This window comes from Oncorhynchus mykiss, chromosome 1 (assembly GCF_057628025.1).
Source record: "Oncorhynchus mykiss isolate SJ-2025 chromosome 1, ASM5762802v1, whole genome shotgun sequence".
Classification (NCBI taxonomy): Eukaryota; Metazoa; Chordata; class Actinopteri; order Salmoniformes; family Salmonidae; genus Oncorhynchus; species Oncorhynchus mykiss.
The window spans coordinates 19,799,435-19,825,361 of NC_143022.1; the positions used below are offsets into that span (position 1 = coordinate 19,799,435).

General features: G+C 40.9%; 1 protein-coding gene across 2 annotated transcripts in view; it reads left to right on the plus strand.

Annotated features, from left to right (window-relative positions):
* The window catches only part of LOC110531985 (uncharacterized), a 30,889-nt gene extending 7,576 nt beyond the window's left edge, over nt 1–23,313 (plus strand). Inside the window, exons 2-11 of one of the 2 annotated variants that reach the window (XM_021615542.3) lie at nt 12,190–12,385; nt 14,279–14,415; nt 14,629–14,717; nt 14,822–15,080; nt 17,452–17,535; nt 19,061–19,152; nt 19,251–19,309; nt 21,044–21,193; nt 21,520–21,554; nt 21,759–23,313. In XM_021615542.3, the coding sequence (XP_021471217.2) occupies nt 12,190–12,385; nt 14,279–14,415; nt 14,629–14,717; nt 14,822–15,080; nt 17,452–17,535; nt 19,061–19,152; nt 19,251–19,309; nt 21,044–21,193; nt 21,520–21,554; nt 21,759–21,845 (1,188 nt within the window). In that variant the 3' untranslated portion in view covers nt 21,846–23,313. The remainder of the gene's footprint in view (nt 1–12,189; nt 12,386–14,278; nt 14,416–14,628; nt 14,718–14,821; nt 15,081–17,451; nt 17,536–19,060; nt 19,153–19,250; nt 19,310–21,043; nt 21,194–21,519; nt 21,555–21,758) is intronic. The other variant, XM_036959910.2, reaches the window with a different exon arrangement.
* Nucleotides 23,314–25,927: the final 2,614 nt, after the last annotated feature.

The following is a 25,927-nucleotide window of genomic DNA, read 5'->3' on the forward strand; positions in this document are numbered from 1 at the left end:
ACAATCCGTCAGATCAGGTGCAAGCAGACCCGAGCCCTTGCATCACCACCGGACCCCAGAGCAGCTCCCTGCCTGAGGCTAGTCAGAGTCAGTGTAGTCAGAATTCACAAGGACTCAGTATACCACCACCAGTTCAGAGCATCCACCAGGCAGTCAGTCACATGCCCAGTTCAGAATTGAAGTTTAGCTTCAGCTTGTAATAGAGTTTAGCAGTAGCTTTTTCGATTCCTTTCTCTGCATGTTGAACGAGTGGATTACTCAAATCGATGGCTCCAACTAAATGTACTTTTTGGGATATAAAGAACGATTTTTATCTCACAAAATTACCATACATGTTGCACCCTTTGGATTGCACATCAGAGGAAGATTATAAAAAAGTGAATATTTAATTGCTATTTGAGATTTTATGAAGCCTGTGCTAGTTGAAATATTTTGATGCGGGGCGCCGTCCTCAAACAATCACATGGTATGCTTTCGCTATAAAGCCTATTGTAAATCTGATAATGCAGTTAGAGGAACAAGACTTTAAGCTTTTAACCGATATAAGACACTTGTATGTCCCTTGTAAGCTCCATTCGAAGGCAGAGCATCATATCAATGCTATGTATGCTTGGAATCAGCATAAAAGGGCTATATCAGCAACTCTTCAATGTTAGAAGTCATAAGTGAGGACCGGAAAAAGTGGAGGAAAACTGTATTTACATACAAACAATTGCAGATGTGCTCCTATTAACTGCCACTCAAAATATAGCGCAGAGAGCTAATCGAGAGTCTGACTCGCACAAGGGTAATTTTTTGACAATCGTAGAAGAAATAGCAAAGCATGACCCTCTCATAGAGAAAAAGATTAATGCATGTGGCAATGCTAAGTACTCAAGCCACCAAATCCAGAACGAAATTCTTGAGAGCTGAGAAGGTACAAAGTTAAATAATAAGAGTAGTAAAAGAAAGTGAAGTTTTTAGTGTAATTGCAGATGAAACCAAAGAAAAATTTAAAAAAAAGCAAATGTCTTCAGTTGTGAGGTACTATTACAACGGGGCCATCCACAAAAGCTTTTTACACTTTCAGTCAGCTGAAAGCTTATATGCAGCAGGTCTCACAAAAATGATAATTGATTGCCTTGAAAAACATGGTCTGGACTGCAGAAATAATCTTGTGGGGCAAGGCTATGATGGTGCACCTGTCATGAGCGGAAAGCATTCTAGTGTGTCTGCACAGATTAAAAACAGTGCAAGATTTGCATTTTATGTGCACTGCAATGAACATTGTTTGAATTTGGTTCTTGTCGATGCTGTAAAATCAGTGCCCGAGGCAGTTAACTTTTTTGCTCTCCTGCAGAAGCTTTATAACTTTGTATCTGGCTCGTACTGTCAGAGTCGTGTGTATGGGAAGTCAGGCGCAGGAAAATCAAACTGAATGTAATTGTTAAGGGATTTTTTTATTAATAATGACTATGCATACATTTCAATTTATTTATTTTATTTATTTCACCTTTATTTAACCAGGTTGGCAAGTTGAGAACAAGTTCTCATTTACATTGCGACCTGGCCAAGATAAAGCAAAGCAGTTCGACACATACAACGACACAGAGTTACACATGGAGTAAAACAAACATGCAGTCAATAATACAGTAGAAACAAGTGTCACGCCCTGGCCTTAGTTATCTTTGTTTTCTTTATTATTTTGGTTAGGTCAGGGTGTGACATGGGGGATTTATGTGTTTTGTCTGGTCTAGGGGGTTTTGTATGTTTATGGGGCTGTCACATTTCTAGGTAGTTTGTATGTCTATGGTTGCCTAGATTGGTTCTCAATTAGAGGCAGCTGTCTATTGATGTCTCTGATTTGGAAACATATTTGGGCAGCCATATTCTGTGGGTACTTTGTGGGTGGTTGTCTTCTGTCTTTGTGCCATTGCACATTGCATTAAAGATGTTGACTGTTTCAGTTTTCACATTTATTGTTTTGTATTTTGTAGTGTTCTCGTTTATCGTCTATATTAAAGATGTTGAACACTAACCACGCTGCATTTTAGTCCTCCTAAGGGAGGTAAAGGCAAAACAAATGCCATGGTGGCAAAGTAAATACAATATAGCAAGTAAAACACTGGAATGGTAGATTTGCAGTGGAAGAATGTGCAAAGTAGAAATAAAAATAATGGGGTGCAAAGGAGCAAAATAAATAAAATAAATACAAAGAGGTAGTTGTTTGGGCTAAATTATAGGTGGGCTATGTACAGGTGCAGTAATCTGTGAGCTGCTCTGACAGTTGGTGCTTAAAGCTAGTAAGGGAGATAAGTGTTTCCAGTTTCAGAGATTTTTGTAGTTTGTTCCAGTCATTGGCAGCAGGGAACTGGAAGGAGAGGCAGCCAAAGAAAGAATTGGTTTTGGGGGTGACCAGAGAGATATACCTGCTGGAGCGTGTGCTACAGGTTGATGATGCTATGGTGACCAGCGAGCTGAGATAAGGGGGGACTTTACCTAGCAGGGTCTTGTAGATGACATAGAGCCAGTGGGTTTGGCGATGAGTATGAAGCGAGGGCCAGCCAACGAGAGCGTACAGGTCGCAATGGTGGGTAATATATGGGGCTTTGGTGACAAAACGGATGGCACTGTGATAGACTGCATCCAATTTGTTGAGTAGGGTATTGGAGGCTATTTTATAAATGACATCGCCGAAGTCGAGGATTGGTAGATGTTGAATTTATTATGGATAAATGAATAAACAATATCCCCATTTTAAATAGAATTGTAACTAGGTAAACTTATACTTTGTTTTATAAGTGATTGACAAAATGAGTTCATAAGAAGGGATTGTGTGACACGGACAAGGAGTAATAAAAAGTTAATGAACACCATTCCAACTAGGCAGAAACAAATGGGTTGGGGACTGTGTAAACACATAAGGTCGTTAGCCTATGGTTGACCCTACTGAAACTTAGCTCTGGGGTTTTTAGATAAGGCAGTGAGTGCATTCCTAGATTGTCTGTTAATTAAAACTGTCAGTTCAGTGGTGATCGATAATGTTGAGGGGTCAAAAGTTATCTGGGAGTGTGTTAGTAAGTTAGAATGAACTTTTCACCTTACTTTGTCCCGGTCGAGAGGAGGGGATTCTGTTAAAGCAGTGAAATGACGTCATAATCTGAATATAAACTGCTGCACGTGTTTAAGTGGTAGCGCGCTCCGAGAATAAATTCTATTACCTATTATTGAAAGACTGGTCTGCGTCTATTTTATGCAAACAAGAAATCTTACAAATTCTCATAAAATAGATTAGGGCTTTCAATTGATGAAAGCACATTGGCATAATTAAATTACAGTAACAATAGGATGGTCAGTTTTACAAGAGTATGTTTGGCAGCATGAGTGAAGGATGCTTTGTTGCGAAATAGGAATCCAATTCTAGAATTAACTTTGGATTGGAGATGTTTGATGTGGGTCTGGAAGGAGAGTTTACAGTCTAACCAGACACCTAGGTATTTGTAGTTGTCCACGTATTCTAAGTCAGAGCCGTCCAGAATAGTGATGTTGGACAGGCGGGCAGGTGCAGGCAGTGATCGGTTGAAGAGCATGCATTTAGTTTTACTTGTATTTAAGAGCAATTGGAGGCCATGGAAGGAGAGTTGTATGGCATTGAAGCTTGCCTGGAGGGTTGTTAACACAGTGTCCAAAGAAGGGCCAGAAGTATACAGAATGGTGTCGTCTGCGTAGAGGTGGATCAGACTCAGCAGCAGCAAGAGCGACATCATTGATGTATACAGAGAAGAGAGTCGGTCCAAGAATTGAACCCTGTGGCACCCCCATAGAGACTGCCAGAGGTCCGGACAGCAGACCCTCCGATTTGACACACTGAACTCTATCAGAGAAGTAGTTGGTGAACCAGGCAAGGCAAACATTTGAGAAACCAAGGCTGTTGAGTCTGCCGATGAGGATGTGGTGATTGACAGAGTCGAAAGCCTTGGCCAGATCAATGAATACGGCTGCACAGTAATGTTTCTTATCGATGGCGGTTAAGATATCGTTTAGGACCTTGAGGTTGGCTGAGGTGCACCCATGACCAGCTCTGAAACCAGATTGCATAGCAGAGAAGGTAGGGTGAGATTCGAAATGGTCGGTAATATGTTTGTTGACTTGGCTTTCGAAGACCTTAGAAAGGCAGGGTAGGATAGATATAGGTCTGTAGCAGTTTGGGTCAAGAGTGTCGCCCCCCCCCCCCCCCCCTGAAGAGGGGGATGACCGCAGTTGCTTTCCAATCTTTGGGAATCTCAGACGACACGAGAGGTTGAACAGGCTAGTAATAGGGGTGGCAACAATTTCGGCAGATGATTTTAGAAAGAAAGGGTCCAGATTGTCTAGCCAGGTGGAAAGCATGGCCAGCCGTAGAAAAATGCTTATTGAAATTCTCAATTATAGTGGATTTATCAGTGGTGACAGTGTTTCCTATCTTCAGTGCAGTGGGCAGCTGGGAGGAGGTGTTCTTCTTCTCCATGGACTTTACAATGTCCCATAACTTGTTTGAGTTAGTGTTGCAGGAAGCAAATTTCTGCTTGAAAAAGCTAGCCTTGGTTGTTCTAACTGCCTGTGTATAAATAATGGTTTCTAGCTTCCCTGAACAGCTGCATATCACGGGGGCTGTTCGATGCTAATGCAGAACGCCATAGGATGTTTTTGTGTTGGTTAAGGGCAGTCAGGTCTGGGGAGAACCAAGGGCTATATCTGTTCCTGGTTCTAAATTTCTTGAATGGGGCATGCTTATTTAAGATGGTTAGGAAGGCATTTTAAAAAAATAACCAGGCTTCCTCTACTGAGATCAATAACCTTCCAGGATACCCCGGCCAGGTCGATTAGAAAGGCCTGCTCGCTGAACTGTTTCAGGGAGCGTTTGACAGTGATGAGTGGAGGTCGTTTGACCGCTGACCCATTACGGATGCAGGCAATGAGGCAGTGATCGCTGATATCTTGGTTGAAGACAGCAGAGGTGTATTCAGAGGGCAAGTTGGTTAGGATGATATCTATGAGGGTGCCCGTGTTTACGGCTTTGGGGAGGTACCTGGTAGGTTCATTGATAATTTGTGTGAGATTGAGGGCATGAAGCTTAGATTGTAGGATGGCTGGGGTGTTAAGCATGTTCCAGTTTAGGTCGCCTAGCAGCACAAGCTCTGAAGATAGATGGGGGGCAATCAGTTCACATATGGTGTCCAGAGCACAGCTGGGGGCAGAGGGTGGTCTATAGCAGGCGGCAACGGTGAGAGACTTGTTTTTAGAGAGGTGGATTTTTAAAAGTAGAAGTTCAAATTGTTTGGGTACAGACCTGGATAGTAGGACAGAACTCTTGCAGGCTATCTTTGCAGTAGATTGCAACACCGCCCCCTTTGGCAGTTCTATCTTGTCTGAAAATGTTGTAGTTTGGGATGAAAATTTCAGAATTTTTGGTGGTCTTCCTAAGCCAGGATTCAGACACAGCTAGAACATCTGGGTTGGCAGAGTGTGCTAAAGCAGTGAATAAAACAAACTTAGGGAGGAGGCTTCTAATGTTAACATGCATGAAACCAAGGCTATTACGGTTACAGAAATCATCAAAAGAGAGCACCAGGCGAAAAGGTGTGGAGCTAGGCACTGCAGGGCCTGGATTCACCTCTACATCACCAGAGGAAAAGAGTAGGAGTAGGATAAGGGTACGGCTAAAAGCAATGAGAATTGGTCATCTAGAACGTCTGGAACAGAGAGTAAAAGGAGGTTTCTGGGGGCGATAAAATAGCTTCAAGGTATAATGTACAGACAAAGTTATGGTAGGATGTGAATACAGTGGAGGTAAACCTAGGTATTGAGTGATGATGAGAGAGATATTGTCTCTAGAAACATCATTGAAACCAGGAGATGTCATTGCATGTGTGGGTGGTGGAACTAATAGGTTGGATAAGGTATAGTGAGCATGACTAGAGGCTCTACAGTGAAATAAGCCAATAAAACTAACCAGAACAGCAATGGACAAGGCATATTGACATTAAGGAGAGGCATGCTTAGTCGAGTGATCAAAAGGGTCCAGTGAGTAGTGAGGTTGGTTGGCGTCACGCCGATTCAGACAGCTAGCCGGGCCATCGGTAGCAAGCTAGCATAGGATGGAGGTCTGTTTTTAGCCACCTCATGCGTTTCCGACGGTAGGATTAGTGGGGTTCCGTGTGGTAGAGGGGATCAATCCAATTCGCAAAAAAAATAATAGACATAGTTATAGAGGCCCAAGAAAAAATAAAAAAAATTGTCCGATAGCGGTCTCATCAGCTGCTATCTGAATAGACCTAACGATTAGCGGACCGCAGATGGGCGTTCAGGTAACATCCCGACGGAGGAGCCAGCTGGATAACTCCCTCGGGCAGATAACGTCGGTAGTCCAGTTGTGAAGGCCCGGTGGGGCTCTGCGTTGGCAGTAAAACGGGCCCGGATAGGTGATTGTAGCCCAGGAGTGACTGATGGAACTCTTCAGCTGGCTAGCTCCGGAATAATTGATGTTTGCTCCGGAATCGACGTAAGCCGATAGTCACACGGATAGCATCTAGCTAGCTGCGAGATCCAGGTATAAATGTCCAGAGCTTGCAGTTGAAATCCGGGGACATGGAGAGAAAAATAGGTCCGGTATGTTCTGGTCCGAGCCGCGCCATACAAAACTGCCGATAGATTTTCGAGCTAAAGGATAGCTGATGACCACAAACCGTGGTTAGCTGAATACTAACGATTAGTCAGTAAAGAAGCTAACTAGCTTCTGGTTAGCTTCTGGATTAGCTTCTGGCTAGCTTCTGTCTAGCTTCTGGCTAGCTTCTGGCTAGCTTCTGGTTAGCTTCTGGCTAGCTTCTGGTTAGCTTCTATGGAGGATTACAGATTTGAGGTAAATTCTACTTTCTTTTTTTAACTATAAATTGGTGAGGCAGGTTGCAGGAGAGTGTTTTGAAGATGAGTTTATGGGAAAAATATATATGTATAAAAAGGTATGCAAAGAAAGTTGTAAATATTTATATATACGGGACACGACAAGACGAGGACAAAAAACGTCTGACTGCTATGCCATCTTGGTGACAAAAAAAAATGGAGAAAAAAAAATCAATCAGGACTGACTAATCAGAATACTATTATGTTACTGTATAGATGTATTAATTTTATTTGAATCCTAGTACTGAATATAATGTGTGTAATTATAATCAAGAATTAGAACAATGACTGTCTGTTCCTTGGTAGAAACGAATGAACTTATCGTCAGACTGGCTAGAATGCTTATCTACACAGGGAGTCCTTGCCCTGGTCATAAATGATCTAAACTGGTGGGGGTCGATGTAGGAAGGCTTGAGAACTATACTGCCATTGTACCGGAGTGGAGGAGGGACGGGACAGTTTGAAACCTAATGACGTCATTTTCAGTTTATAATTGTTGTAAATTGTATTATGTTCAGTACTCTCAAGAATAAACGCTAGTGCTTGATTTTGAGACTGGTCTCTGCCCATTTTATGCAAATAAGTTTCTTACAAATCATTAGAAATGGGCTGAGTGTATTAATTGAATTGGGTAATAAACATATAGGAATTTAATTCCTCAAACAGTATTGGAGTTATTTAATAACAATAAACTAAACATAACTCCAACACTAAATGTAACAATAAAACAAACTGGGTACGGGTACCCGTCGCGCACCAATACAAACAACACAACACTGAATAACAAACAATCTCTGACGAATACATGAGGGGAAACAGAGGGTTAAATACACAACAGGTAATGAATGGGATTGAAACCAGGTGTGTAGGAAGACAAGACAAAACCAATGGAAAATGAATCAATGATGGCTAGAAGACCGGCGACGCCGAGCACCGCCCGAACAAGGAGAGGCTTCGACTTTGGCAGAAGTTGTGACACGTACGTTCATCTCAAGTGTCTTGCAGTTCAGAAAGAGCTGTCCACAGAAGCCAAGGGAACTACAGAGACTTACGGATGTAAAGTGGGAATGCAGATACATGGCATGCCGTAATCTGAGGGACAGGCTTCCTGCAGTTCTGAGAGTGCTACAGGATATCACACTTGAAAATAGTGGTGATACAGTGGGGCAAAAAAGTATTTAGTCAGCCACCAATTGTGCAAGTTCTCCCACTTAAAAAGATGAGATAGGCCTGTAATTTTCATCATAGGTACACTTCAACTATGACAGACAAAATTAGGGAAAAAGTCCAGAAAATCATATTGTAGGATTTTTTATGAATTTATTTGCAAATTATGGGAGAAAATAAGTATTTGGTCAATAACAAAAGTTTACCTCAATACTTTGTTATATACATTTTGTTGGCAATGACAGAGGTCAAACGTTTTCTGTAAGTCTTCGCAAGGTTTTCACACACTGTTGCTGGTATTTTGGCCCATTCTTCCATGCAGATCTCCTCTAGAGCAGTGACCTTTTGCGGCTGTTGCTGGGTAACACGGAATTTCAACTCCCTCCAAAGATTTTCTATGGGGTTGAGATCTGGAGACTGGCAAGCCACTCCAGGACCTTGAAATGCTTCTTACGAAGCCACTCCTTCGTTGCCCAGGCGGTGTGTTTGGGATCATTGTCATGCTGAAAGACCCAGCCACGTTTCATTTTCAATGCCCTTGCTGATGGAAGGAGGTTTTCACGCAAAATCTCACGATACATGGCCCCATTCATTCTTTCCTTTACACGAATCAGTCGTCCTGGTCCCTTTGCAGAAAAACAGCCCCAAAGCATGATGTTTCCACCCCGGTGCTTCACAGTAGGTATGGTGTTCTTTGGATGCAACTCAGCATTCTTTGTCCTCCAAACACGACGAGTTGAGTTTTTACCAAAAAGTTCTATATTGGTTTCATCTGACCATATGACATTCTCCCAATCTTCTTCTGGATCATCCAAATGCTCTCTAGCAAACTTCAGACGGGCCTGGACATGTACTGGCTTAAGCAGGGGGACACGTCTGGCACTGCAGGATTTGAGTCCCTGGCGGCGTAGTGTGTTACTGATGGTAGGCTTTGTTGCTTTGGTCCCAGCTCTCTGCAGGTCATTCACTAGGTCCCCCCGTGTGGTTCTGGGATTTTTGCTCACCGTTCTTGTGATCATTTTGACCCCACGGGGTGAGATCTTGCGTGGAGCCCCAGATCCAGGGAGATTATCAGTGGTCTTGTATGTCTTCCATTTCCTAATAATTGCTCCTACAGTTGATTTCTTCAAACCAAGCTGCTTACCTATTGCAGATTCAGTCTTCCCAGCCTGGTGCAGGTCTACAATTTTGTTTCTGGTGTCCTTTGACAGCTCTTTGGTCTTGGCCATAGTGGAGTTTGGAGTGTGACTGTTTGAGGTTGTGGACAGGTGTCTTTTATACTGATAACAGTTCAAACAGTTGCCATTAATACAGGTAACGAGTGGAGGACAGAGGAGCCTCTTAAAGAAGAAGTTACAGGTCTGTGAGAGCCAGAAATCTTGCTTGTTTGTAGGTGACCAAGTACTTATTTTCCACCATTTGCAAATAAATTAATTTAAAAAATGTTTTTCTCATTTTGTCTGTCATAGTTGAAGTGTACCTATGATAAAAATGGCAGGCCTCTCTCATCTTTTTAAGTGGGAGAACTTGCACAATAGGTGGCTGACTAAATAGTTTTTTGCCCCACTGTAGATCAGTGGAGGCAAGGGGCCTTCTTTCTCAAATAGGTTTACATTCCATAGGGCTTTTGGTTACCTTTTGGAAAGTGCTTGGTGATGCCAAATGTCTTTCTGACATGCTCCAATCAATCTCTCTTGACCTCACAAGGGCTGTGGATCTAGTAGGTGCCCTTACATACACATTACAGGACTACAGAAGTGAGGGTTACTTTGGAGAACTATGGAAAGAGCTTGAAGAGATTTCAGAGCACTGTAAAATAAGTGTACAAACAGTGCGTAAAAGACAGCCTAAAACAAGCTTAAGATTTCACGACTCATTGATGATGAGTGTAACAGTATAACTATAGACCATCCCCTCGCCCATACCCGGGCGCGAACCAGGGACCCTTTGCACACATCAACAACAGTCACCCACGAAGCATCGTTACCCATCGCTCCACAAAAGCCGAGGCCCTTGCAGAGCAAGGGGAACCACTACTTCAAGGTCTCAGAGCAAGTGACATCACCGATTGAAACGCTATTTAGCGCGCACCACCGCTAACTAAGCTAGCGTTTCACATCCGTTACATGAGCACTGTAGGACAGAAAAATAGTGACCAAAGTTATGGTGAGAGCTTCCAAAGAGCTATCTTTTATCAGGTGCTTGACAGTCTCACAGCTGAGCTGCAGAGGCGTTATTCAAAGAAGAATTGCGAGATAATGCAAGAGGTCCAGTCTCTCAACCCAAAGAGTACAACATTCTTGAATGAGGAGCCTCTGTTTGCCTTTGCTCAGAACTTTGAGTCAGATTTAAAGGACTTAAAACATGAGGTTCATCAAATCAAGTGGCTTCTTGATAAGAGAGAGAAAAGTGGAAGGGACAGACCGTCTACTGTCTTTGACTTTGTTGTGTTTCTAGAACCTTCTAAAGAGGTCTCCCATGAGCTATTTCGACTTTGTAAGATTTCTGTTGTTACACCAGTCAGCAGTGCGTCTTGCTTGCTTGAGAAGCTTCTCAGCTTTATAACTGATTAAAACCCACCTTAGGACAACAATGGTTGATGACAGGTTAAGTCACCTCGAATTATATTGTTTTTAAATCTACCTAGGATAAAAACCTGCACTGTGTACTAGCAAGAAACACTGACATTCTAAAATTATAAATCCAAAGGGTATCATGTCACACAGATTTAAATTGTGAAACTTTTCTTTGCTATTAGTTAACATAATATATATGAGCATAAATATGATACTGTAAGTTTGTAATATTGATAGATACCAAAATTATTTTTAATATCCATTTCTGCTTGATACCTGGGATGTCAAATTGTTTTTTGTAAAAAAAATAAATAAAAAAAAATAAACTATGCAAATTATGTAACACACAAATGCTATCTTATCTCCTTGGTGCTTGAGCTTTATTTTCAGAAAATATTTTGGATGTTCAACACTGATAGACCCAGATTATATATTCATGAAAACAGAGTGACCAAAATCTCTTGTGTGTGTGTTTTTGTGAGAGCGAAAGAAATTGAGCTGCAGTTCCGAGGTAGAGACACTGACTATTCATAGTATGTTAAATAATTACAGTAAAGTAACCCTTTTGGACTACATTATCTGCCACATTGAAGAACTCCGAGTTAAGGGATATCACTTATACCTCTAATCAGCAATCATATGATTCATTCATGCTCCTTAAATGACAGGTTAGGATTACACACTAATTTTCTGCCATGGTCTATGGAACCCCTGAAGTATCCTTGGCCACCCCATGTATAAAACTCATGTTCCGCCACTGTTTACAAACCCTAGTTTGACAATTTGGAACAGCGCATCATGCCATTTCAGCCTGGCGCATTTACAATCTGTGCAATCTCGAACAGCCTACTGTCGCCCACAGATTCACAGAGTAGCAGCAAATACATTGGAACGAAGCAGAATCAGGGAATGAATGCCCACTCTCCATTGCTATTCAATGAAGATCCTGCCTTCATTCCGCTTTGATCAACCTTTTCTGCCTCGGCGTGTGAATCTGTGCCAGCAATAGGCTATTTATTTTAGACAAGCCAGGTAAAAAATTAGAAGTGCTGGTACGGTGTTCCGGAAAGCTCTGGCCCAAATCAACCACTGGTGCCGTCTGTAAACTGTCATCTGTTTACCGCATAGGCTATTAACGCATGGAGTCTTTTCTAGACAGATGTTACAACCATAGATAGTGGGCATCTGGGACACCATACTTTAATTGACATTTTCCTAAATAGTACCACTGCATATGATTTTACAACCTCCTCAAAGTTAGTCTCAGGAAATCCCAGACCTAGGGCAGTATACTGGAACATTGTTAAGGTGGGAGGCAACCCGTCTACAATAAAGTAATCAAACACTGATTGGATACAAATGATCCTCAAATTTCTACAGTAGAGCTGATTGTTGCAGCCTACCTTAGTCAAGGTTTGGGGGTCAAATACACTCATGGTGGGTACTTTACTTTTACATAAAGATTACCACACTGTGGAAGTTAAGATATTTTAAGAAACAATGCTTTGACACACACCCTGCTTTTCAGATGTGCTCCGCCCAAATGGTCCTCATCATTTTCATTGGCATTGCCACCATTGAAACTGTGACTGGTTTTAGTGGTGGTGGTGTTGCCATGTCCTGTGACACAATGTTGCCCCAACATGGTTCTCCCACACCTGAGAGTGGTCCGTTTAGTGTCCCTAAATATTTCTGTTCCAGTGATGCAGGAGATGAGACTATAGGTAAAGATCAAAGCACCCTGAATGTGTGTGTTTGTGTGCATGTGCATGTGAATAAATGTGTGCAACTTGGAGTAAATTAATAAATGCATTTAAGAATAGAGAAGGCAATATTCTGCATTTACACAGGAAGCCAAGTTCTGATATTTCTTTTACTTATTGGTCTTTTGACTAATCAGATCAGCTCTGAAAAACATCTGACGTGTAAAGATCTAATGTGATTGGTCAAAATACCAATTAGTGGGGGGAAAAAAACAGAATTGGGCTGCCTGTGTAAACGCAGCCCTAATAGGGCCTTGTCAGACAAGCTTGATGAACCATGGGTTACATAATGTATTATATATGTGAAGCCTAATAGTGGATGGTACAGAACACATTATACACTGAACTAAAATATAAAAACGCAATGCAACACTTTCAAAGATTTGACTGAGTTACAGTTCATATAAGGAAATCTATGGATTTCACATGACTGGGAATTACAAAAGAAAAGGTAGGGGCGTGGATCAGAAAACCAGTCCGTATCTTATGTGACCACCATTTGCCTCATGCAGGATGACACATCTCCTTCGCATAGAGTTGATCAGGCTGTTGATTGTGGCCTGAGGAATGTTGTCCCACTCCTCTTCAATGGATGTGCGATGTTACTGGATATTGATGGGAACTGGAAAGCGCTATTGTACACATTGATCCACAGCATCCCAAAAATGCTCAATGGGTGACATGTCTGGTGAGTATGCAGGCAGAACTGGGATATTTTCAACTTCCAGGAATTGTGTACAGAACCTTGCGACATGAGGCCGTGCATTATCATGCTGAAACATGAGGCGATGGAGCAGGATGAATGGCACGACAATGGGACTCAGGATCTCGTCATGGTATCTCTGTGCATTAAATCATCGATAAATTGCAATTGTGTTCGTTGTCCGTAGCTCATGCCTGCCCATACCACAATCCCACCACCACCATGGGGCACTCGGTTCAAAACGTTGACATCAGCAAACCGCTCGCCCACAAGACACCATACACGCTGTCTGCCATCTGCCCCGTACAGTTGAAACCGGGATTCATCCATGAATAGCACACTTCTCCAGCGTGCCAGTGGCCATTGAAGGTGAGCATTTCCCCACTAAAGTATGTATTGACGCCGAACTGCAGTCAGGTCAAGACCCTGGTGAGGACGACAAGCATGCAGATGAGCTTCCCTGAGAAGGTTTCTGACAGTTTGTGCAGAAATTCCTTGGTTGTGCAAACCCACAGTTTCATCAGCTGTTCGGATGGCTGGTCTCAGACGATTCCACAGGTGAAGAAGCTGGATGTGGAGGTCCTGGGCTGGCGTGGTTACACATGGTCTGTGGTTGTGAGGCAAGTTGGATGTAGTGCCAAATTCTCTAAAACGACGTTGGAGGCGGCTTATGGTAATGAGATAAACATTACATTCTCTGGTGGACATTCCTGCAGTCAGCATGCCAATTGCACACTCCCTCAAAACTTGAGACATCTGTGGCATTGTGTTGTGTGACAAAATCGCACATTTTAGAGTGGCCTTTTATTGTCCCCAGTACAAGGTGCATCTGTATAATGATCATACTCTTTAATCAGCTTCTTGATATGCCACAACTGTCAGGTGGACGGATTATCTTGGCAAAAAAGAAATGCTCACTTAAAGGGCCATATTGTGCACATACTTTGAGAGAAATAAGCTTTAGGTGCATAAGGAAAATGTCTGGGATCTTTTATTTCAGTTCATGAAACACGGGACCAAAACTTTACACGTTGCATTTATATTTTTGTTCAGTATAGTTGGTATCTCCTACTAGGTTCCTCCTACAATAGATCACTATTTTTGTGTTTGAAAAGTATGAACCCGTCTATGTTTCTATTAATGTGTTACAGTGTCACTCAAAGCTGGTCCTGCCACGACGTTTAAAGGGTTTCTGTTGGAGGCTAGGGAACAGGATGGACCTCCTGCTGGCACCTTCACTCTGCTCACTCCCGCTCATAGCCGCCTTCTTCAGTGCGGTGGGAATCCAGTGAGTCTGCTCTAATAGAAGTGTTTTCCCCCTCTTGTTGTTTAGTTACCCTCTTATTGCAGTTTATTTTACCCTCCTTATTCCTCATCTCACATGGTCATATATCAGTCTCATGATCAGACAATGATACTGGTAAAAAGGTGTCATCAAGCTAAGGTGCTTTGAAATGAGCTGTATGACACCTTTGATGTCAGTCTGTCCATGTGTGTGTAGGCAGCTGCTGTTACCCAACCAAACAACCAAGCCAAGACATTCATCGAAGCCAAGTGGAGAGCACCATACAAAGGAGTTTTCTATTTCAGGTTATTATTCATGCATTAATGAATGAATTTACTGTAATATGCTGTTGTCGCACTAGAGTAAAAGGGACATTCAGTCTTTAAGCATGTTTATTGATATTTTTCAGAGTCACATTTATTAAAGACATGATGAAGTTCTGGATACCAGAGGCCATTAACATCACCACCTGTCCTACTACTTCTACTACTACTGTCACTCCTACTACTATCACTACTTCTACTACTACTATCACTACTCCTACTATCACTACTCCTACTCCTGCTCTGCACACATCTGCACCCTCTACGTGTATGCTTATTAGCGCTCTCATTCGGCCTTCACTCTTGGTCATGAGTCTTCCAAAAGGCCAGACACTTTGGCATAAGGTAAGTCATAATATGGATTTCAATATTTTACTTCTAGTTCTTTCAGTGTCTTGTTTAGGAAAATCTCCATGACTTCGTACAGCTGGGGCCGTGTCCACAAAGCGTCCCAGAGTAGGAAATTGGTCGTAAGTGAGGAGAATATAGACATTTTACCTCTACAATGTTGAGTAAAAATAAACCTCTTCTTTAGTCATAAGAATCTCACCTTTCTATTTTTTTCTGGGGGGGGGGGGGGGGGGGGGGGGGCTCAACTTACTATTGAGAGTTAGAATAGTAGAATACACAAAGTGCAATTTCAAAATGTGATTGCCAATCAACAGTTTTTCTCTTATGTCAGTCACAAGCTATATTTCCATTAACGTGTCCAGTGATTCCCACCTATCGGTCTCATGAAGAATTTACAAATATTTGCCATATTCGAATAATTATCTCGTGCCAGTGTATTGCCACGGTACACTGGCACTCCTGTAGATGTGAAATAATTTGATGGTGAAACTTGCATCCAGCCAACCAGAAAAGCAAGGCAAGTTAAGGCTGTTTCCATTACACATGTTGCAATGTTTTTGTTGTTGCAACATTGCTTTTGTCATATAAACCTGGGTCATTGGAAACCTGCCTACTGACAGTCACTCAATTAGCCCATGTCAGCTAACATTTTTGGATTGTTAAATTAGTCTAGCCAGCTATCTAAACTTGTAGTAATCATGATCGAAATATCAACCAGACTCAAAGGGCTCGTGCAGCTGGCCCAGAACAGAACGGCACGTTTTGCTCTTAATGTCATCAGAGGGCTGATATAAATACTATGCGTGCCAGTCTCTCTTGGTTAATAGTTGAGGGGAGACTGACTGCATCACTTATATTTATAAGAAACATTGTGCTGAAAATCCCAAATTGTTTGCATAGTCAACTTACACACAGCTCTGACACACACTTATGCCACCAGGGGTCTTTTCACATTTCCAAAACACAGAACAAATTCAAGAAAATGTACTGTATTATATAGAGCCCTTTTTGCATGGAATTTCCTACCATCTCATACTGCTCAATTAAACAGCAAACCTTGTTTCAAAAAACAGATAATGTAACAACTCGCGCGGCACAACGCCTCTCCCCTATTTGACTAGATAGTTTGTGTGTATGCATTGATATGTAGGTTACGTGTGCCTTTAAAAAATGTATGTAGTTCTGTCCTTGAGCTGTTCTTGTCTATTGATGTTCTGTTCTATGTAATTCTGTATTGTGTTTTGTGTGGACCCCAGGAAGAGTAGCTGCTGCTTTTGCAACAGCTAATGGGGATCCTAATAAAATACCAAATACCAAGTCATGGCACAATGTGTATAAATGCAGGAAATGTTTTGTCAAATGTTTTGCCTGTGAGGTGGGGGGGACCCACCAGCAAAACTTTGCTTACTGCCCCAAAAAGGCTAGGGCCGGCGTTGCGTTTTATGGAACATTATCTGCAAGTGACTTGATGCTTACTGTGCTAAAGAGATTCAGAGTTGTTGATATAATGGTAATATTATCAAAATTCCACTTTTAACATACAATCATACTGTATGATTTAGTGCAATATGTCAATCACATTATTCAAAACGGTTCAGATTAAGGTTATGCATGCCAACATATTAGGCAAAAATTAACATACAATCATACTGTATGATTTAGTGCAATATGTCGATCACATTATTCAAAACGGTTTAGATTAAGGTTATGCATGCCAACATATTAGGCAAAAATTAAGAGTTGGCAAAGTGATTTTGTCAGGCAAATTATATCAAAAGGATAACGCAAAAACATTGCCTTTAAATTTCAATCCCGCTGTAATTGTAACTTGTACTCTAATAATCGGGAAGCAAGTACAGGGAGTGAAATGAATAAATAAGCGAACATGGACCAAAACAAGAAACACGAGTAGCGTGCAGACATGACACATATAAACAGAGGGGGGGAGCGGGAGTAAACGTGACAGTAATACTGAACTTTGGCGATACGGATTGAATAGAGCTCGATATTTCCTTTGCAGTACCTCAAAATGTCATGATTACCATCTGAGAAACTTATGAGTTGACTGTCTGAGCAGTGTCTTAACATCACCATAAAACCTACTCTGAGCTGGCAGTTTTTTGTTGTTGTTTAAACAGGTTCTGATAGGATTCCTAAGACCTTTTCTGAGACTCATTGTGGATACGGCCCCAGATGTTTTGCTCTTTGGTCCTTCTGCACTTAGTCATGGTGTAGATGATTCTGGTTTAAAGCAGTACCTCTCCAACTGATATTTTGTCTGGAAATGTTTAGTGTCTACAGTGCCATACTGTCTATTCTATTAGTATAATACTGGGCAATGATTTTAAAAGTTATTTTGTTGCAGGGGTTCAAGATATTGTTGTGTCCTCTCTCAATGGTTGCAGCCATCATTGCCTTTATTCTTTTGCTGCTATGGGAGCCCATACAAGTGAGTATCAATTATTTGTTATATTCTTTATTTAAGTAATAAGGCCCAAGGGTGTATTGTTTATTGGCAATTATACACTGGGTGGTTCGAGCCCTGAATGCTGATTGGCTGACAGCCGTGTTATATCAGACTGTATATCACTGTATGACAAAACATGTATTTTTACTGCTCTAATTACATTGGTAACCAGTTTATAATAGCAATAAGGCCACTCAGGGGTTTGTGGTATGTGGCCAATATATCACAGCTAAGGGTTGATTGATGAGGGAGCATGAGGGAGCACATTTTCTATGCCAGGTGAAATCACGCCTCATTAGCTCATTGTTATGGATGCATCCAAATAAATGTCACTAGAAAACAGCTTAAACAAATGCAAATACAGCTACTTTGCTGTTAATCTGGCTACACTTTTTTGAGGTGACTGTAAATTAGCCATAGTTGGCTAGATAGAAAGCAAGGTTGAAAATAACATTGGAAGCCAGTATGGCAATGGAACATTAAGAACAAACGGTCACTGTGTATTGATACAGAACAAAAAGACTGAACGACGGGTCGCGTCTCTATCAACCGAACCAATAGAACGAACAACCAGCCGGCTTGGGTAGCAACCCTAGATTTGTGTCGGGACTATATCTTGTGGAAGGATCAAATAGTATGAATGAAATCATACAAATTAAGTTAATGAAAATATGTCAATCATTATTTGAATATGTTGGTAACTGGGTGGTTCGAGCCCTGAATGCTGATTGGCAGACAGCTGTGGTATACCACAGTACACTGAAACATGTATTTTTACTGCTCCAATTACGTTGGTAACCAAATGCGTTGCGTCGTGCCTAAGAACATCCCTTAGCCATGCTATATTGGCCATATACCACACCCCCTCGTACCTTATTGCTTAAATATACCATGGGTATGACACAAACATCCAGTACTTGTTAACGGTTCTATTTATGTTGGTAACCGGTGTTTAGAGGATATATTGGCACAGTTTTTCTAACACCCATAACAATATATCCTCCAAACACCGGTTACCAACATAAATAGAACAGTAAACAAGTAGTGTAAGTTTAGGTCATACCCATGGTATATTAAAGCAGTAAGGCACGAGGGGGTCTGATATATGGCCAATATACCATGGCTAAGGAAGGTTCTTTAGCACGAGGCAATGTGGAGTGCATTGATATAGACCTTAGCCGTGGTATATTTGCCATATACCACAAAGTCCTTATTGCCATTATAAACTGGTAACAAACGTAATTAGTACAGTAAAAATAAATGTTTTGTCACACGGTCTCATGTACCATAGCTTTCAGCCAATCAGCATTCAGGGCTCGAACCACGCAGTTTATTATGTCATAAACACATGGTTGGAATGCTGTTTCAGCCAATCAGCATCCAGGACCCAAACTACCCAGTTTATAATAGTGTAGAGACTTTCTTGCTGCCAGAACACTGTACTGCTGTACAGGGTTGGGGTAAACTCCATGTTGAGATGAAATGTGTGTGTGCTTTTGTCTTATAGATAACTCTTGTGGCTGTTGTGGGTGTGGCAATGATCCTGAGCTTGGGACAAACGATTGTTGTTTTTCTACCCTTTGGGCCCAGCCATGAACTGTGAGTTCCTCAGATCAAAGCCTGAAAATGTGTGTTGAAAGTACCTGAATTGAACCTCACACTAGTAAAGATGTCATGTTATGTATATTTTTTTTCAGGAGGTCCATCTGTGATTTGGTTCTCAGAGTGATTGCCTTCACAACTGAGGTTTTTACCAGTAAGAAACTTCACCTTTTTTATTATAACTGAAGGAGAACAATTGGTCATAGCTCATGTGATTCCATGGGGAAGCATAGTTGACTGTCAGATCTAACCTATACAGTGGAGGTTGCTGAGGGGAGAATGGCTCATAATGATGTCTGGAACAGAGCAAATGCAATGGCATCAAACACATGGAAACCATGTGTTTGATACCATTCCATTCATTCTGCTCCAGCCATTACAAGGAGCCCGTCCTCCCTTATTAACGTGCCACCAACTTCCTGTGAACCTATAGTTTACAAGAAATCTTTCTCTTCTAGGTTGGTGGAACCCTATAAGGTTGCAAACAAAATCAACTATCTCTGAGGGTTAGATTATATTTTAGGGCTCCCGAGTGGTGCAGCAGTCTAAGGCAATATATCTCAGTGCTTGAGGCGTTACTACAGACACCCTGGTTTGATTCCAGGCTGTTTCACAACCGGCCATGATTGGGAGTCCCATAGGGCGGCGCACAATTGGTCCAGTGTTGTCCGGGTTTGGTCAGTGTAGGCCGTCATTTTAAATAAGAATTTGTTCTTAACTGACTTGCCTAGATAAATAAAGGATTTTTTTTTTTTTTTTAAATACAAAAAATAGATTAGTTCTGTAGAAGGCTTACTACAGTATACACTACACTATAGTGTGGTGTTGACAGTGCATACAATCACATTTTCAGGTTTAACCTACTCAACCTAGTTAGTAGTACATATGTAATGGTTCCCTACATCTCTCACTCGAGCTACAGTTGAAGTTGGAAGTTGGCATACACTTAGGTTGTAGTCATTAGAACTCATTTTTCAACCACTCCACAAATTTCTTCTTAACAAACTATCGTTTTTTCAAGTCGGTTAGGACATCTGTGTGTTGACAAGTAATGTTTCCAACAATTGTTTACAGGCAGATTATTTCACTTATAATTCACTGTATCACAATTTCAATGGGTCAGAAGTTTACATACACTAAGTTGACTGTGCCTTTAAACAGCTTGGAAAATTCCAGAAAATTATGTCATGGCTTTGGTAGCTTCTGATAGGCTAATTGACATAATTTGAGTCAATTGGAGGTGTACATATGGATGTATTTCAAGGCTTACCTTCAAACTCAGTGCCTCTTTGCTTGACATCATGGGAAAATCTAAAGAAATCAGCCAAAACCTCAGAAAAAATTGTAGACCTCCACAATTCTGGTTCATCCTTGGGAGCAATTTCCAAACGCCTGACGGTACCACGTTCATCTGTACAAACAATAGTACGCAAGTATAAACACCATGGGACCACGCAGCCATCATACCGCTCAGGAAGGAGACGTGTTCGGTTTCCTAGCGATTAACATACTTTGGTGCGAAAAGTGCAAATCAATCCCAGAACAACAGCAAAGGACCTTGTGAAGATGCTGGAGGAAAAGGGTACAAAAGTATTTTTATCCACAGTAAAACGAGTCCTATATCGACATAACCTGAAAGGCTGCTCAGCAAGGAAGAAGCAACTGCTCCAAAACCTCCATAAAAAAGCCAGACTGACATTTCACATTCTTAAAATAAAGTGGTGATCCTAACTCACCTAAGACAGGGAATTTTTACTAGGATTAAATGTCAGGAATTGTGAAAAACAGAGTTTAAATGTATTTGGCTAAGGTGTATGTAAACTTCCGACTTCAACTGTACATGTGCTTTTCTCTCCTTCGGTATTTCTCATCCCTCTTTCTAACACAGTGGTGGCCATATTTGTGGGTCTGGAGGAAATTGAGAAGTGCTGCTCGATACACTGGCGCATGAAAGTGATGGGAGGGTATGCAGCCTGGGTGGCTCTGTTCTACTTGATGTTCATATACCTCTGTTGCAACCAGAGTTACCAGAGGAAAAGTAAGATTTGTGAATATTAAGCAGGTTACTGTTTTTTGTCATGAATCTTGTTCTGGAGGCAGCCCTGAATAGTGATAACCCTAATGCCTAACCCAAACTTTAAATGAAGACCAAAAATATCATTTTTTCTTCCACAAATTTTTACAATATAGGGAATTTTTACTTTGCATCTGGACAATGGGAAAATCCCTCAGTTCTGCCTTTAGGACAAGAGTCAACCTGTGAACATTAACGTCTCATCTCACCATTCAAGATATTGGAATTTCTTAAATGTAAGTCGATTTAATATGGTTTTGTGTCTTCTGTTCACCTCGCTGGAAATTCAGGAATTGGTGACAAATGGATTGTGCCAAAGAGAACGGTAAGCTCAGTGTCAAACCTCTGCTCTCAATGAAGCCTGAACCCTGTTAAACTTTTAGGTAACCATATAAAAAGGTCACTGTGTTGCCTCCACTTTAAAATCTTAAATCACAAAGCTTATGTGTCTTTTTGATAACTATGCTTTGAAATGCAATGTGTCAACACATTTTCATGTCACTTTTTAAAAATGACTTTTTCTTTTCAGATACTCTTTGAAAAAATCCTCAATGTTATCCTTGTTCTGGGCAAATTGGGATTTACAGTGGCTCTTATCACTGGAATATACACTTAATATACACTATTTGCATTGTGTTCCCCCAAACCCCTCTCTTACGCTGCTGCTACTCTATTTACCATATTTGCATAGTCACTTTAACTATACATTCATGTACAATGTTCCTCAATTGGCCCGACCAACCAGCGTCTGTATGTAGCCTCGCTACTTTCATAGCCTCGCTGCTGTTATTTTTCACTGTTTTTATTTCTTTACTTATCTATTGTTCAGCTAATACCTTTTTTGTACTATTGGTTAGAGCCTGTAAGTAAGCATTTCACTGTAAGGTGAACTTTAATTTGAGACATGAGGACGGTGTAAAGCAAGAGGTTTGCGTCATTACATTAAAACATGTATTATGACAGTAGGTTTATACTGTAGATATGTGTTATCCACTTGGTAACATACTGTATGTCACACATGCACTTTAACCCTTGTTTATCATTCTTTATTTTTGGTTTGGGTTACAATACACGTTTATACTGTATCATGAATACTTGGGGTTTTTCTGCAGCTAGATTTCCATTCAGTTGGCGACAGATTTTCATGCGAATATTCTAAAATCCACAAAATTAATACGCTCATTTTCCCACCATAGTTGTTTTCATCAAATTAACTTGTTGGGGGGGCCTCCCGGGTGGCGCAGTGGTTAAGGGCCAGCTGTGCCATCAGAGACTCTGGGTTCGCGCCCAGGCTCTGTCGTAACCGTCCGCGACCAGGAGGCCGCCCCAACAACTTAATTTGATGTTGCTCTGTAAGTCAAATATTTCATTATCCGCAATAATGTAAAGTAGACCGCAATAAAAAGGTCAACATTCCAGTCTGTGTGCATGCACTAAAGATGTGTTTACAGTGCCACATCTTCTGTTTAATAATTCAACAGTCAGGTAACTTCCTTATTGCTTAGATAAATACATTCTAGTTCCTTCTGTATTATTTTCTCCAATGGAGATAACATACAGATCAACACTAAAGTTGTAAGTAATTAAAGAGGGGCAAATTAGATAGATACTGGACGTCAGACATCCTTGAATTTTTAATGTTGAAATTAGGAAGCAACAGTAGGCTACTAAATACAATTTCCCATGTCACACCGACTCACATCATTTAGTGTTTCCTTTATTTCGGCAGTTACCGGTATGCCTACAGTCTGGAAGGTCTCAATTTGAAGATATGATGGTTATTATGCAAGTATTTGCAACTGAAGGGGTTTCCACCACCATACATTTTACCTACATAAAAATATCCCACCATGTCGAACGAACAAGTTATCGGTCGGTATTTATAAAATTGTACCTGAAACTTCCTGTTTCCATCACGGATGTCATGATTTATTTTTATACAGTATGACTTTACTCTCAAACTGTTGATGGAAACGTGGTGACTGTCATATTTATTTCTCTACAATACAGCAACTTGTAGAGCATTGATGTTACTCTGAAAGGCAAATAGTTAACAATAAAAATGTCAAATTTCCTGTCTAAAATGTGTGCATACACTAAAGACGTGTTTACAGTGCCAAATTTTCTGTTTTAATATTTAATCAGTCAGGTAACTTCCTTATTCCTTCTGTCTGCACTACCACTTCCCCCACCGTTGCAGTTGCTCCATTGTTGTTCTGTTCCCTTTCCAGAGAACTCTGAAATATGACGCTATCAGCAACCACACATCTAAACCAGTGGCGGCAGGTTCCGTTTAAGATTAGGGACGACTATTTTTTTTCATGAGCTTGGCCTTATTTTTATTACAGCATGTTGGATGACTCATTCATATTCTATTCACCCAGTTCAATGTAACAGGTTTAGGTTACTACATGACACTCACATTTTCCCTATACCTATCATGATGTTGCTACAACCTAGCCTATGAATGAAAGTTTAGGTGCACATGCACACAGGTCGAGAGACAAATTTGAGATGACAGTGACACACTTACCTGCATCTAGCTGATATAGGGTGCAATAATTAGTCCAACAGTTGCAAAAGAGTTTCTATTGGACAAATGCAGGTTTATTTATCCCTGGTGTGTTCCGTTTGCTTCCCTTTAAGAAACATTTGAACAGAATTGGCAGAATAAATACACCCCATAACATGCGTAAACACAGTTCACTTTCATAGCAGCCATGTTGTATTTATCTTGCATCTATGCACTCTCTTCTTCCATTCACTCGTGGACTTCAATGCACAACACATCAGCTGTGTAACCAGGCAAAAAAAACTTTCCAAGCCAAACCGCTACACACAGTTAATCGATCGCACGACAAAACATTAAGTACACTTAGCATTAGGTAGCTTGGTCACGAAAATCAGAAAATCAATCAAATTAATCGTTTACCTTTGATGATCTTTGGATGTTTTCACTCACGGGACTCCCGGTTACACAACAAATGTTCCTTTTGTTCCATAAAGGGGATTTTTATATCCAAAATACCTCCGTTTGTTTGGCGCGTTATGTTCAGAAATCCACAGGAAAGAGCGGTCACGACAACGCAGACGAAAATTCCAAATAGTTTCCATAATGTCCACAGAAACATGTAAAATGTTTTTTTTATAATCAATCCTCAGGTTGTTTCAAAAATATATAATCGCTAATATATCAACTGCAAATGTCTTTCACAGTAGGAGAGGGAAAAGCAATACCTATCCAAACTCTGTTGCGTGAGCAAAACTCATGTGACCACTTGACGCAATGTCATCGTTCTGGCTCATTTTTCAAAATAAAAGCCTGAAACTATGCCTGAAGACTGTTGACACCTTGAGGAAGCGATAGGAAAAGGAATCTGGTTCATATCCCTTTAAATCCAGCAAAGGGAGGCTATGGAACATGGAGTTTTCAAAATAGAAGCCACTTCCTGTTTTGATTTTCCTCAGGGTTTCACCTGCAATATCAGTTCTGTTATACTCACAGACATTATTTTGACAGTTTTGGAAACTTTAGAGTGTTTTCTATCCAATACTAATATGCATATATTAGCAACTGAGGAGCTGGCCGTTTACAATGGGCACCTTTTCATCCAAGCTACTCAATACTGCCCCTGCAGCCATAAAAAGTTAAACTGTTCAACTATTGTCTTTCTCTTTGAGTCACCTTGTTATACACTGCAGTGCTAGCTAGCTGTAGTTTATGCTTTCGGTACTAGATTAATTCTCTGATCCTTTGATTTGGTGGAGAACATATCAATCCATGCTGCAAGAACTCTGATAGGCTGGAGGATGTTCTCCAGAAGTTGTCATATAGAAGGGGGGTGATAACCATGAGCTGCCAAGATTTTGTATTGAAGTCAATGGACTCAGAGGCGGACGGAAGCTAGCTGTCCTCGGGCTACCCTAGAGTGCTCGAGGCTACTGTAGCCCTTTGCAAAATAGTGTGTTTTAATCAATTATTAGGTGGCGTGATTATATTTAGTATAGTTTTATCTAAAAATATTAACTTTTTCAAAATGAAATTCACTGAGAAGGGGAAGATTCTCTGGTCTAAACACAACTTTAGACATCCTCACCAATACATTCTAGTTCCTTCGGTTTTATTTCCTCAAATGGAGATAGCATACAGCTCAACTCAAGTTGTAAGTAATTAAAGAGGAGCAAATTAGACATACTGGACATCAGATGTCCTTGAACTTTTACTGTTGAAATTAGTAGGCTACTAAATACAATTTCCACTGTCACACTAGGTCACATAATTTACTCAAGTGTTTCCTTTATTTTGGCAGTTACCGGTATGCCTACAGTGGGAAGGCGTAATGCGAGCCAAATATACAGCCTGTTGCATTGTGGCCATAGATATATTCATAGAAGGGTTTTGGAACTTCTTACCTTGGCAATTTGAGAATTAAACCGCTCCCTCATTACATATATAGGGTCCTAGATTACAGATTAACAATATATATTCATTAAAGGTTTTAATATTTTCCAGTCTTTTCTAATCTCTGCCTGAGAAATGTGTGACTGAGACAGAATTCTGCAGGGGAGTGTAAGAGATAAGAGACTAGTCAGACATTCCACTATAAATCGAGTGGACATTTACTGCTGAGCTTTTAGATAACACTTAAAACTCTTGTTTATATAGCAGCGAAGGCATGGTTTTGGTCTCATGAGTAG